The following is a 14,984-nucleotide window of genomic DNA, read 5'->3' as shown; positions in this document are numbered from 1 at the left end:
AGGCTGTGCCAGCTGATTTTATGCTGGCACGTCTTTCCATATCAGAGCAGGGACACAGAATGCTGCACCGAGGCAGCGGGATCTTACTCACCGCAGACTCATCTGTTGCTCCAGCTGACGTGTATGTCATGTTCCCTTTGGGTTCTTTTCTCCTGACAGCTGCAGGAGGTCCAGATGAGGATCCTAAGGGAAGTAGAAGTGACTACTTTTTATCATGTGGTTCAGAGGATCGATGAGTAGAGATTAGTGTTGGGCGAGTATGTTCTATTAACCCTTTCGCCGAGTATGCTCGGGCCGAGCTCCAAGTATTTACAGCTGCTCGGTGATGTGTTTGAATCGCTCCCGTGTGCATGATTTGCGACTGTTTGACAGCTTTATTACATGTGAGGAATGTCTATTTCTTACACATTCCTCACATGTAATAAAACTGTCAAACAGTTGCAAATCATGCACACGGGAGTGATTTAAGCTTATCACCGAGCAGCTATAAATACTTGGAGCTCGGCCCGAGCATACTCGGACAGAACATACTCGCTGAACACTAGTAGAGATCATTAGAGTTGTAGGAGAGATGATTCTGATTCTGTTACAGGAATCCGGACTGTGTCGGCTGCTGCGATGGTGGAGCGATTGGTGTCTGTCTCCTGACAGCTAGAATCTGTATCAGCTGTGACTGTATCAGCGGTGAAGTGGTCAATTACTGTCTCCTGACAGTTGCAGAGGAACCAAAAAAAGATCAGTAGGGATATGAAAGGACTTCTTTTTATCCTGAGATACTGTGGAATATTGTATGGACACTGTTGGATCAAAAGAAAGATATCTGATCAGAAAGGATCTGATATCGATGTCAGCCGAGACTGCAGCGTCTGTGAGGCTGCTGATATTTGTCTCCTGACAGCTGCAGGGGGTCCAGTAGAGGATCCAGAAGAGGAATGAAGAGACTTTTCTTTATCCCTAGAGTCTGAGGATCGCAATATGGACACCGCTAATGACAAAGGTGAAATAGCCCTGATGACGCTGCAGGGCCTGATGTTTATCAGCTGTTACAGTGGCAATGATGAACCAGTTGATTTCTGTCTCCTGACAGCTGCAGGGGGTCCAGAAGAGTGCCCAATATAGGAAACAGAGGACTTCTCTTTATCCTGAGAGAGACAGTGGATATTTGTTTGGACACGCCTGGGGTTGAATGAAAACTGACACTGGGCGCTGCAGGGACCCGATGACTGAATCAGCTGTGGCTGCGGCAGTGGTAAAGCGGTTGATGTCTGTTGCCTGACAGCTGCAGAAGGTTCAATAGGAGATCAAGTAGAAGATTAGGGGACCACTCTTTGTTCTGAGGGTCCAAGAGTCGCTGTGTGGATACCACCAGGCTTCGAGGTGAGACGATCTTCGTGATGCTGCAGAAGCCAGGCGACTGTCAGCTATGGCTGCGGCGTCGGTAGACCAGGTGAATCTCCTATATTTCCAACTTAAATAAGTTGTATTCCTTGGGTCTCCTAATAGGTTCAGAAGGATCCAGAGGACAGGAAGGTCTTCTGTATCTTATTTAATCCATTTAGATCTTCTGAAAGACTACTAATCCGATTTCCAGGACTCCATTCAGCAGAGCTCAGGGAAACACTACCATCTTGCTGCGCATCCCAGCTACGCCCACGTGAAATGTTATCTTCAGATTATGGTCTGTCGTACTAATAGAATCATCTTTACAATTATTGATCCACATCAAATAGGTTTACTGTCTGACAAATAAATTGTCTGTTACATGAGATGTCTTCCAGATTTATTACACTCTAGTTACTGGTGTCACTGAATACCACAATCACAGAACCTGGAAAGCTAAATGCCTTGGTAGCCATGCTGTTCAAATTTGTATTCACATCCACATAATCAAAAGTTATCACCAAATCAAACAAATGATAGAAGTCACATTGGTACAAAGTACAATGTTACATTGGTACATTGCTACAATGGTACATTTTTCTTTTTCTTTGTAACTACATTCATTTCTATCCTTTCTTAAACTGCTCTACCAGGCGCTCCTGTGATCTCTGTGTGAGAGCTGCTGCCATATCTCTCTTGTGGTTTCTCTTGAAAGGAACAATACAAAAGGAATGGCAGTCTGGAATTAGATATGCTGGATCTTTCTGTCCCCCCACATAATCTGTCATGGACCCCATACACATTAGACTGTTGGCCAAACCCATTGATATTGGTGGGTTCAGCCAACATTATGCTAATGTATATGGAGCGTTTAGTTGTATGTTGGCAGATATTCTATCATGAAGGCTTGACATGAGGTGCATTTAGATTACAAGACCGTCAGCAAAAAAACAAATGCTTCATGCTTTCTGATCGGTAATTGTTTATTAAAGGGGCTGTCAGGTCCAAATCGATAAGTCTTCAGTCACTCTGTGTGACTGCAGACTTATGAATCCCCCAGCACATGCACTGTGCCCTGTGGGAATTCTCCAGCCAGAGCCCGTCCAGTGGGCGTGCCCTCTCTCCTTACACTTGTATGGAGTGAGGCCGCGCCCGCTAGTCGGGCTGTGGCCGGAAGTGTGTATAACTCATACATACCCTCCGGTCCCGGCTCAGAAACCAGAAACCGGCGAATCCTCGCAATGCACAGTGTGTGCGCTGGGTGGATTGAAACGTATGGAGTCTCACAGAGTGACTTCAGACTTATCGATTTGGACTGGATAACCCCTTTAACATGTTTAGACAGGCCAACTCTGCTTCCGTTGCACATAAAATGCATTTATAGTTCCTTCTGTGAACATAGGATGCCAATGTTCTTGAAAACACATGTTCTGTTGACACAGTATAATGTGTTGCCAAGAACAGGGATTTTAAGCAAGCTTACAAAAAATTAGCTTTGGCTCGTTTGTCAGGTGATTGGTAGCCCATTTACAATTACACAGTTGATGTATGTGGAGATGTCTCTACCACTTGAACTTAGTAAAGCATTTCATTGGCCTTCAATATCAGGTGATGTTAAAACACAGCTTATAATTATCGTGTGCAGAGTAATTTTTGCTAAGTAAAGCAGTTTATTACCCACCCTTACTTGTTATAACAAAACTAATTGACATTAGACACTAACAAACAAATCAATTCCACAAATTATTATTTCGTAGATGCATATTTATTACACTGCATATACCTTTCATAAGATAATACTTTCTTTTAACATTCTGTTTTATTATGTGATTTTCATATTTTCACTTTTTTAAAAATTCTTACATAGGTATCATATTTTAAGTATAAACAATTAGATCAAAATATTTTATTGGGAAACTCCAAGAAAAGTTTTGCTTCCATTTGGTGACACTCTACTATCTCCTAATAAGCCATAGTTTAAACTTGTGTTAGCCATGGCAATTGCAAGTTAACAACCAAGCAGCACTGACATAAGCTAAAAATAAATGATACATATAAATAAGCTGTATTGATAATGTTATAGAACCTAGCGTTAAAATGTCAAAAGTCGCAAAATTATTGCTCAGCTTCAAAATTTTGCAACTGTTCAAAGCAATTTACTCCAGAATTCTGGCAAAATTGCTTTGATAAATTGGGGTCATCGTGTTCATAATGAACACTTTTCCTAAGTATTCTTTTACTTACATGTGCATCTCACTAAATTAGAATATCATCAAAAAGTTAATTTATTTCAGTTCTTCAATACAAAAAGTGAAACTCATATATTATATAGAGTCATTACAAACAAAGTGATCTATTTCAAGTGTTTATTTCTGTTAATGTTGATGATCTCAGTAAATTAGAATACTTTATAACAACAGCTTGAAAAATGTTTTTAAAATCCGAAATGTTGGCCTACTGAAATGTATGTTCAGTAAATGCACTCAATACTTGGTCGGGGCTTCTTTGCATCAATTACTGCATGTGGCGTGCTGAGTCGATCAGCCTGTGGCACTGCTGAGGTGTTATGGAAGCCCAGGTTGCTTTGATAGAAGCCTTCAGCTCATCTGGAGTGTTGGGTCTGGTGTCTCTCATCTTCCTCTTGACAATACCCCATAGGTACTCTATGGGGTTAAGGTCAGGTGAGTTTGCTGGCCAATCAAGCACAGTGATACTGTTGTTTTTAAACCAGGTATTGGTACTTTTGGCAGTGTGGACAGGTGCCAAGTCCAGCTGGAAAATGAAATTTCCATCTCCAAAAACCTTGTCAGCAGAGGGAAGCATGAAGAGCTCTAAAATTTCCTGGTAGACGGCTGCGCTGACTTTGGTCTTGATAAAACACAGTGGACCTACACCAGCAGATGACACGGCTCCCCAAACCATCACTGATTGTGGAAACTTCACACTAGACCTCAAGCTGCTTGGATTGTGTGCCTCTCCACTCTTCCTCCGGACTCTGGGACCTTGATATCCAAATGAAATGGAAAATTTACTTTGCATTTACTTAGTGTCAATGACTGCCTTTTGGACATCTGTCAAGTCAGCAGTCTTTCACTTGATTGTGGAGCCTACTGAAACAAACTAAGGGACCTTTTTAAACATGTAGGAAGCCTTTGCAGGTGTTTTTTGTTACTTATTCTAATTTACTGAGATAATGACTTTTGTGTTTTCATTGGCTGTAAGCCATAATCATCAACATTAACAGAAATAAACACTTGAAATAGATCACTCTGTTTGTAATGACTCTATATAATACATGAATTTCACTTTTTGTATTAAAGAGCTGAAATAAATTAACTTTTTGATGATATTCTAATTTAGTGAGATGCACCTTCATTTCATATTCTCCATGCCTTGATGCGGCGTTTTCGTGCTTCAATCACCCCAAGGATGCAAATCATAGTGAGCTCGGCTATATTTTTCGTACAAAAATTATCCCTTATTTTAGGGAGCTAAAACATGTGTGCTCCACAAATTTTGAAAGTGAAAAAGCAATAGTTTTTCAATTAGAAGTGAAAAAATATCCTTTTTTTGGGATCCACAACATGTTTGCCAAGGTTTTTCAAGCCTTACAAAAATGAACCCCTTTTGTAGGGCTGAAAGTTTTCAAAGTGAAGAAGTAATGGCCTGTTGTCAACAAATGTTCAAAAAATTAGCAATATTTTTTGAGCTTTTTGATGGTTTTGTACTCTTTAAGACTCATGCAGACATACGTGGATATGGATCTCCCCTCCTGAGCGTGACAGAAATATATAAATATATGAAGCGATCAAGCTCTGGTCGAGAAACCTGTGGCCAGTCTGTGCATCGCAGTCTGTGAACTGACCGAGATCCACAGGCGTTTATATGAGCCCAAAGAGAGTAAATTTTGCATCAGCAGTACAGTCTATCAGTTTAAAATACAGTGTGTAGCTAGGAGATGTGTTACAGGTGTGGCTGTGCAGTGACATTGGTATCAGCAGGAGCCACATGGTGGAGAATTAGGACAGGGCATGCAAGTGAATGTGTGGCAGTGTAGGGACAGCAACAGCAGTATAGTCTAGCATTACAAAACACAGTGGATAGCCATGAGATGTTTGACTGACATCGCTCTGTAGTGACAGTGGCAGCAAGCGGCTGGAGCCAAATAGTAGAGAATAAGAATGTGGCAGGCAAGGAGATGTTTGACTGTATAAGGGCAGCAATGGCAACCTCGACAGTAGCAGTACTACAGTATAGATGACATGATGGCCAGGGCATAGATTCCTGACTGAGCATGGGCTATCGATATTGACAGTAGCCAAACTGTGTAGAAGACAGACAGTGGATAGGCAGGCAGATGTAATGACACACCTTCTCATTTAAAGATTATTCTGTATTTTCAGGACTATGAAAATTGTATATTCACACTGAAGGCATCAAAACTATGAATTAACACATGTGGAATTATATACTTAACAAAAAAGTGTGAAAGAACTGAAAATATGTCTTATATTCTAGGTTCTTCAAAGTAGCCACCTTTTGCTTTGATGACTGCTTTGCACACTCTTGGCATTCTCTTGATGAGCTTCAAGTGGTAGTCACTTGAAATGGTCTTCCAACAATCTTGAAGGAGTTCCCAGAGATGCTTAGCACTTGTTGGCCCTTTTGCCTTCACTCTGCGGTCCAGCTCACCCCAAACCATCTCGATTGGGTTCAGGTCTGGTGACTGTGGAGGCCAGGTCATCTGGAGTAGCACCCCATCACTCTCCCTCTTGGTCAAATAGCCCTTACACAGCCTGGAGGTGTGTTTGGGATCATTGTCCTGTTGAAAAATAAATGATGGTCCAACTAAATGCAAACCGGATGGAATAGCATGCCGCTGCAAGATGCTGTGGTAGCCATGCTGGTTCAGTATGCCTTCTATTTTGAATAAATCCCCAACAGTGTCACCAACAAAGCACCCCCACACCATCACACCTCCTCCTCTATGTGTCACGGTGGGAACCAGTCATGTAGAGTCCATCCGTTCACCTTTTCTGCGTCGCACAAAGACACGGTGGTTGGAACCAAAGATCTCAAATTTGGACTCATCAGACCAAAGCACATTTTTCCACTGATCTAATGTCCATTCCTTGTGTTCTTTAGCCCAAACAAGTCTCTTCTGCTTGTTGCCTGTCCTTAGCAGTGGTTTCCTAGCAGCTATTTTACTATGAAGGCCTGCTGCACAAAGTCTCCTCTTATCAGTTGTTGAAGAGATGTGTCTGCTGCTAGAACTCTGTGTGGCATTGACCTGGTCTCTAATCTGAGCTGCTGTTAACCTGCGATTTCTGAGGCTGGAGACTCGGATAAACTTATCCTCAGAAGCAGAGGTGACTCTTGGTCTTCCTTTCCTGGGGTGGTCCTCATGTGAGCCAGTTTCTTTGTAGCGCTTGATGGTTTTTGCAACTGCACTTGGGGACACCTTCAAAGTTTTTGGACTGACTGACCTTCATTTCTTAAAGTAATGATGGCCACTCGTTTTTCTTTACTTTGCTGCTTTTTTCTTGCCATAATACAAATTCTAACAGTCTATTCAATAGGGCTATTAGCTGTGTATCCACCAGACTTCTGCACAACACTACTGATGGTCCCAACCCCATTTATAAGGCAAGAAATCCCACTTATTAAACCTGACAGGGCACACCTGTGAAGTGAAAACCATTTCCGGTGACTACCACTTGAAGCTCATCAAGAGAATGGCAAGAGTGTGCAAAGCAGTCATCAAAGCAAAAGGTTGCTACTTTGAAGAACCTAGAATATAAGACATATTTTAAGTTGTTTCACATGTTTTTGTTAAGTATATAATTCCACATGTGTTAATTCATAGTTTTGATGCCTTCAGTGTGAATGTATAATTTTCATAGTCATGAAAATACAGAAAAATCTTTAAATGAGAAGGTGTATCCAAACTTTTGGTCTGTACTGTATGTAATTAGTGGCATCAGCAATAGATAAATGAAAGTCAGGACTGATCCATGCATGATTCATTTTGACAAATGCATGGTTTTACATTCTGGCGGAGGATAAAATGGTCCACTTGGGTATGATAAAGCCACCGGTTCCACTGACTCTCCTCTCGTACAGTACACTGGAGCACGGACATGACGGCATGCCCATACCAAACTGTATAAATTATTTTCTTTGGTCCAATCTGCTGAGCCAGAAGTGCATGGGATTGCAGCTCAGGGTATCAGCTGAAGAAAGGACACAATGCAGGTACGACTGACCCTGGCTGTTCAGGCAATGTGACTCTGCTTGCTGATATGCATCAAGGTGCACCGCATGATAAAAAAGCTGGTTCATAATGTCATAAATACTGCAATTGGTATTGCTGTTCATTATGCAGTGAGGAGGTAGGTGTCTGCTTCATAGACATGAGGTCGACAGTTATCCACTGTGCAAAAGCTTCACCGCACAGGGAACAAATAGTTTCCTGATAGTATTCCAACTTCACCATCCCCCAAAATAAACTATTTTGAAATAAGATGATACTTTTGTAAAAGAAAATTGCACATATGAAATTCCAAGAATTTTTTTTTCATTTAAATCACTTTTGCCCTTTCTGACCTGCCCTGCGCAAGGGGTGCACATGTGGGGAAGTATTTACTGTGCAGGGAGAAGAATGTAATCTCCTGGTCAAACATGTAGTCAGCAGTTTTCCACTGTGCAAAAGCTTCACTGAGTATTGAAAACATTTGTCCAGGCAATACGCTAATACACCTGCCACAAATATGTTTTCACAATTGTGAAAAATAGTAATAATTTTGTGAAAGAAAATTGTGCCTATGGAATTCCAAGAAGAAGAGGTCACAATAAAATTAAATTTTACCAAAAATTAGAAATTAGAAAGATGGTGAGTGGAATAGAAAAATTGATGTATGGAACATGATTAATTTTATGGAAAAAAAATTGTAGAAAAAAATTAGCATTTTGTGCCTAAACCTGGCATGGATGGCTTCTTAAAACATTAAATAATGGTGGCACAGATTAAGTATCTTCCATTAACGCTGAGGTCATGCGATTCTTTTGTAAAAGCCAGCACCATCCAGGTGGTCTGGCATTAATTGTGGTGAATTTGGAAATTACAATTTTCACGTAACTAGATGACTGAACGCATGTTTCTTGGGCACACAAAATGACGATAAAGGAGGTCATGTATGGAAAGCAGGTGAGGATAATGATGGGGCTGATGACAACAACAAGACACTATTTGCGGGTGCAGACTGGTTACCGGAAAGACAATCTTGTGGAGAAGTAGTAGGACAGCTTGAGCCTTGCTCATCTTGCAAGTCAGTTTGCTTTCCCCACATGAGTAGGTGCTTCATGTGCTGGCAGATTGATGTAGTCCCGATTCCATGTTTGCCATGTTGTGCTTGGCTTATTTTCCAAGAGCACAAATTGCACATAGTAATAGATTAGTCCTCCGACAACATGGAAAAGAATTTCCACAGCCCAAATGCCCTCACATAGGAATCGCCACTACCATGACCTTCACCACAGTTTTCTGACACTGTTGAGCTTCCTACAGACACAACATAATCTGATGCAGCGATGACCACAGAACAAACTAATTTTGTCCCATAGTATCTTTTAGCCAGACATTCATCTCTTCAATAAATCAACTTGAAGAAGTTGCTCTGGTTTAGTATTTTCCTAAGCCTCCAGGGTACTCTGGGATAAGGGAATAAGGGGCAGAACAGAAACAGTTGTTTCTGTACAACGTACAACATTAAGTGTTATGGTAGCAGAGGCATTGGGCTGTGCAGAACATTACTCAAGTTGATGGTGTCGCTGTCAGAGGCTACATCATCCTGCTGTGACTGAGACAAGTAATGTGACATATATTGCATTACGAACTCCACTTCCTCCCCACTGATACACTTGCCATAGGCAAAGTAGAAAAATTGTGATGTGTGTTTCGCACTACTACTACTGGGAAGGTTTATTCAAGAAGTGCCAGTGATACTGCTGCTTGCTAGTACCTCCCATGTTTTTCGCCATGGTGTGGGTGTTTTTTCTCTTCCAACCATTACCAGTGTTAACTTTGGTTCAACATACATTTTTATACAAGTATAACGCTTAAGTCTTTTACCAAAATTTGTTGCCTGCCACACCTAACCATCATGGAAAACTATGGAATCAACCACAAATGCAAGGCTGGTTTCACGTGATGTCCAAAAAGACTAATGCAACCCTAGCCTGTCCGTATTATTGATTCAGTGTGTATGTGTCTTCGGTTTCACAATTTAAACATATGTGCCAAAGCAGACCTACACTGTTAAATGTCTCAATTTACTCTAATAATGGAACACCTAATGACAAGAGATTCCAGAAGGTAGGAACACAGCCTCAAAATCTAGTAACAGCCCACAGTGTGGTTGTGGGGTGAATGGTTGCCAAGTTGGAATAGTCAAAGAGGTATGCAAAAAGTAAATAATGTATAGTTTTTTTCAAATTTCCCATGACCAGAAATCCTAACTCAGAATGGTGTATAGCTTGTTAGGTACATAAATGTTATGTAATTTGCTACAATTGTCATCAGTATTGTTGTGCCACTTATGGTTGTTAAATTAAACTACTAAAACAATTGTAAAAAAAAACTTTTTTAGGTATTTATTTTTTACGTTATTACTCCCATTGCCAAAGAATGCAATGTACGTACTCTAAAATTCTATTTTACTAGGTAGATGCATAGTCCAAAATCCTGTTGCAAAGTAGGTACATATAGGTTCAATGAAAACAAAAATATGGCAAGATTATACACTATGGTTATGAAGTGTATGGTTGATAAAGTAGACTATTAAAACAGGTATTATAAAAATTAAAATGTGCCCATCATAAAAGATTTAAAAATAAAATGGAACACCTGGTACTTTCCAAAAAAAGAAAAGTGACAAGAAATGCTTGTTGGTTTCACGTCCCAAAAGCGTGAACCAGCAACAGGCTGCTGTATTTGGGTTGCATGAACAGTTATAAAATTGGACTACTACAATAAAAAAGTGTGCAAAAAAACCCCCCAAAACATTGCTTCCCTGTCTGTGACAAACAAGCTTTGGTTTCAGGATTCTTCTTTAATAGCAAAATTAAGACAGGATATTAACCTAACCTCCTGGTTTTTAATTGCAGTGTAGTAAGAATAATAAAAATGCTGTTATTAAGGTGTTGTTATGTTTCTGGAATATATCACAGATCAATTAATTCACAGTCACATAACTGTGCAGGTACAGCACCTCCCTATCTCACTTGAATCTTTGTATTATTATTCACATAATGACTACCACTCCCATTTTCAATGTGCTTTAACACTAGCGCAGTGGTACAACACAATACAATTTTGGCCTTTTTCTTTCCACTTGTGGAATGAACTGTGTGTTTTATCCTCTATCCCTTCACTGTAAAAACATAAAGTGCTGCTGCTTGGCCAACTCTCATATTTTATATTGGCCGTGATAGTGACGCGCCCCTGGGCCTGTGTCGCGCTGCGGTGCGCACGCGGGAGCTTACCCGGAGCCGGATCCGTGGAGGGTTGTAGTCTCGTGGCGGTGACCCGGTCCGTGCCCAGGGAGTCAAACTGGACGGCAGTCTACTAGTAGTAAATAGTTGATGACTACGCCACCCGTTGAGTGCAGCCAGGGAGCTGCTGCTGCGGGGCAGACCGCTGAGGCCGATGGTAGGATTATGCAGCGTGATAGTATAACCCCCAACGGGAGGGGTATGGTCTCAGGGCAGCCGACGTGGATGATGGGGGTAGCAGGAACCACTCAGAGACGGTACGGTGTAGTTCAGGGTCTTTACTGGTAACAACGATAGACCCTCCCGGAGTACTTGCTAGCGAACGGGGCCTGGTCAGTCCTTGAGCAGATGGGATCTCCCCTGGCCAGGCGTAGTTGTAGGCCTCCCAAACTGACTGTACTCTTCTGGCTACCTTGCTAGAAGCTGATGTAAGTAGCCCACGTCCCTGAGTGTACCGTGTGGTGCTCACCCGTATGGCCGGTGACTCGGGGCCTTCTAATGGCTTCCGCTCCACGATGGCGGTGCTGGTCCCACGCGTGTGACCGTGCCTTCGGGCTTCTGGGCCAGAGGACCTGAAATCCCCTGCCTGACGGATTCTGCTGCTGGGTAGGAGTTAGTCCCCACAGCCTCGGACTCCGGGTCCGGAAAGAAGTCTTCTTAGTCAGGGCGAGCTCTGCAGCTGCCAGCCCCTGACTCCTTGTAACTCTGCTGTTTCCTATGCTGCTTCTTGTCTCTACTCCACTTGTCTGACTCACCCTGCCTCAGCCCCGGGTTTATACAGGGGAAGTTCTTCCCCTCCCAAGACTGGGCAGGAGGTGTGGCATGCACAGGATCCCTGACCAAAGGACCTCCCACCTGCTCTCAGACATAACATTACATTACTGTGGAAAACCAGACCCCTGGGGTGCCACAATAGTCCATCCTGATTGGCTGTGATGTGATATCACACCTGATATCACACCTGATGTCATTTGCCCACTTAGTGACTCAGCAGCATTTTTTTTGGGGGGGGGGAAGGTGATCAGCACTAATCGACTCGCAAACTGTTTGAATTCATGAAACTCGACTGCAAATCGATTCTTCGCAGATTGACTCAATCATCTTTAATATATGTATATATACAGTACTTTGCAAAAGCTTTAGACAGGTGTATTAGATATGCTGAAAAGCAAGAATGTTTGTAAACTCTTTATTTATTATCAATTAACAAAACGCAATGTGAATAGCCAAAAGAGAAATCTAAATCAAATCAATATTTGATGTGACCTGACCACCCTTTACCTTCAAAACAGCATCAATTCTCTTAGGTATATTGCAAAGTTTTTTAAATTCCTTCTATCTCTTCAGGAATCTTTGAGGGCCATATCATCACTTACAGGACTTATTATCTTATTTCCAGTGAAGATAATTCTTCATATCATTGGCTGTATGTTTGGGATCATTGCCCTAATGCAGAATACATTTTGAGCCAATCAGACACCTCCCTGATGCTATTGAATGTATCTGCCATGATATCTGCCTGTATTTCTCAGCATTGAAGACATCATTCATCTTGACTAAATTCTCTATTCCATTTGCTAAAATACAGCCACAGACTTACAAGGACCCTGAATTCCACCATGCTTCACTGTTGCCTCTAGACATTCATAAATGCATTGCTCCCCAGCCTTTCGGTCAACAAACTTCCTTCTTTTACTGGAAAATATTTCACATTTAAAGAGGTTACTTGGGATTTTTTTTTTTTTGTTATTGTTCTAAGAACTTACCGGCAGGTAGTTGCTAACTAACTACCTATTCTGCCCTGCAATCTGTTCCCGTTCAGAGGACCATTCCTACCGGTGATTCTCCTTCCAGTGATGTCACGATGACAGAGCAGTGCCTTTTCTTCCTCTTTGCTCTATGAACATTGTATCACTGCTGATGTCATGCTGATTGATAGCCGGCTCCCTGCTGTTTAACAATTAGCATGACATTGGCAGTGATAACAGAGCATGTCAACATGTTGTCAACAGAGCAGACCAAAAGAGATGGTGCTGTTCTGTTTACCTGAGATCAAAAGATCAAAAGAAGCAGGACAATCACTGCCTCAGGCAGGAGAGATCTCCACAGAGCAGAACAGACATGTAGCAACTACCTGCCTTTAAGTTCTTAGTCCAATAGAAAAAAAAACCTTGTCCTGGATAATCCCTTTGAGAACTATCTTCAATGTAAAAAAAGAACCAGGAGTCTTGCAAGTGATATGGCTTACACAGAGACCTAATATCAACATCATCAAGACTGTGATGGATTACAAGAAGAATAAGAAGAATTTGCAGATGTCTACATCCACACAAGATCTGCGGTTAGTTCTCCAAGATGTATGGAACATCCTCCCTGCCACGTTCCTATAAAAACTGTGTGAATGTGTACCAAGAAGAATTCATGCTCTTTTGAAGCCAAAAAATGGTCATGCCAAATATTGATTTGATTTAGATTTCGCTTTTGTGGATTCACTTTACATTGTAAATTGATAAGAGCTTTCCTCAAGTGTATGGGGGACTGCTTATTACTTTTCAGTATCCAATATAATAATAGACAAAGGGGCCGAATGCAGATGGAGAGAGATGCTGGTAGCTTGCACCCCTTACGTGTGAGGTGTAATGGTGCCATAGTCAGGTGCCTACTCCTGCTTGCCCCTAGTCCTGGCACTGCATACCAGTGCTGCTCGGTTGTCATGTTTCCATATTCAGCACACACTTCAACAGATACTTAATGGTATCTGTTGAAGTTGAAGATTATGTTATCCATAGCTTCACCAGTCTCATTTTTCATGTGTTGCGATAGAGATCCATTAAAGGTCAGATATTGCTGAAATATACCATAAAATGGGCATTTCTGTGAGGTATGTTTGGATGTTTCTGTAATCTTTGGAATGGTAAACTCTGAATAGTAAACTGAGGAAATATAGGGCTCCATGGGACTTTAAAGGAAAAGGTAAATTTCATTTTTGGCTGGAGACTAAGTGCAAACTTTTAAGAAAACTTTACTCATAAGTGATGTTTTTTGATAACTCTCAGATTTACCAGCAGTCTTGTCACAAACTACACATCATGGTAGCCTTATTAGTTGAGTTCTATAACTAAGTTTGCTTCTTGACACATATACAAGCATAAATATGTAAAAAAGAATTTGCTGTTGCAAATGTCTCAGCAAGTAATATTGTCGATTTTTTTTTTTAATTTCAAGTGCACTGCATATAAAGCAAATGTGTGCTAGGAAATTAACTCTATTTGTAGCCTTTTATAAGGACTTTTAAAGTCAAAATAGTCATTTTGCATTGTTGCGGTAAATACTTTCTTAAATTATCTAATATATATAGGCTTAAGCCTTACAAAACCACGGTACGCTACCGCCACTCTGAATGCTCATTTGCGTTATTATTTCATAGCCACCTTTGATATCAGCAGTTGAATTTGGACCTTCTCACTGGTTAGAGGAATGTAGTGCAGAACACAACCCTCGTCTTGTGCTGTGTTGTCTAGTACGATATCTCCTCTCTACTATGAGAGCATCACAATTTATCCAAATCTGAACTTCAGCCTATATCTGACAAGACTGGTTTTCTTCTTTGGAGGGGGTGCCACAGGCTTGGGTTTGACAGGTGCACGTGGAGTCTTTTTCTTTTCAGGTATCGTAACTGTGAATGAGAAATCGGGTGGCTCTACGTGTTTGATCCTAGGAAGGAAATGCGTTGATATGTGTTGTGGTTTCACTCGAGGGCTGGAACCTTTTTTGGCTTTTCCTCTTTTATTCAAAGCCACATACCATCTTCTGCCTGTCTTTTCAGTTCTGTAGGTAGCTGAGGCATAAGTGTTATAGCTGTTTTCCTGATAACTTTCCATAAATTTGCAATCATCTGAAAATTTAGTCTGCAAAACAAAAAAAAAACTTGTTTTACTTATAAATGTAGTTAAAAAATTGATTATGTTTTTTACCAAGTGCAAGGAAATAAAAATGCATTTGCAACTTTCACAATGGCCATTAAACCCCACCAAGCCTGAAGGGCCTTAACG

The 14,984-nt window shown here is 41.2% G+C and overlaps 1 protein-coding gene across 1 annotated transcript in view; it reads right to left on the bottom strand.

Moving 5' to 3' along the window:
- Positions 1-9,404: 9,404 nt before the first annotated feature.
- FGF5 (fibroblast growth factor 5) overlaps positions 9,405-14,984 on the bottom strand; it is a 309,440-nt gene continuing 303,860 nt past the window's right edge. Inside the window, exon 3 of the mRNA XM_073637004.1 lies at positions 9,405-14,840. Coding sequence (XP_073493105.1) covers positions 14,490-14,840 — 351 coding nt within the window. The 3' untranslated portion in view covers positions 9,405-14,489. The remainder of the gene's footprint in view (positions 14,841-14,984) is intronic.

This window comes from Phyllobates terribilis, unplaced genomic scaffold, assembly GCF_046119375.1.
Source record: "Phyllobates terribilis strain yellow unplaced genomic scaffold, ASM4611937v1 Scaffold_1__5_contigs__length_1240528914, whole genome shotgun sequence".
NCBI lineage: Eukaryota > Metazoa > Chordata > Amphibia > Anura > Dendrobatidae > Phyllobates > Phyllobates terribilis.
The sequence above is the reverse complement of the archived record's forward strand: the minus strand, read 5'-3'. Positions and strand labels throughout refer to the sequence as shown.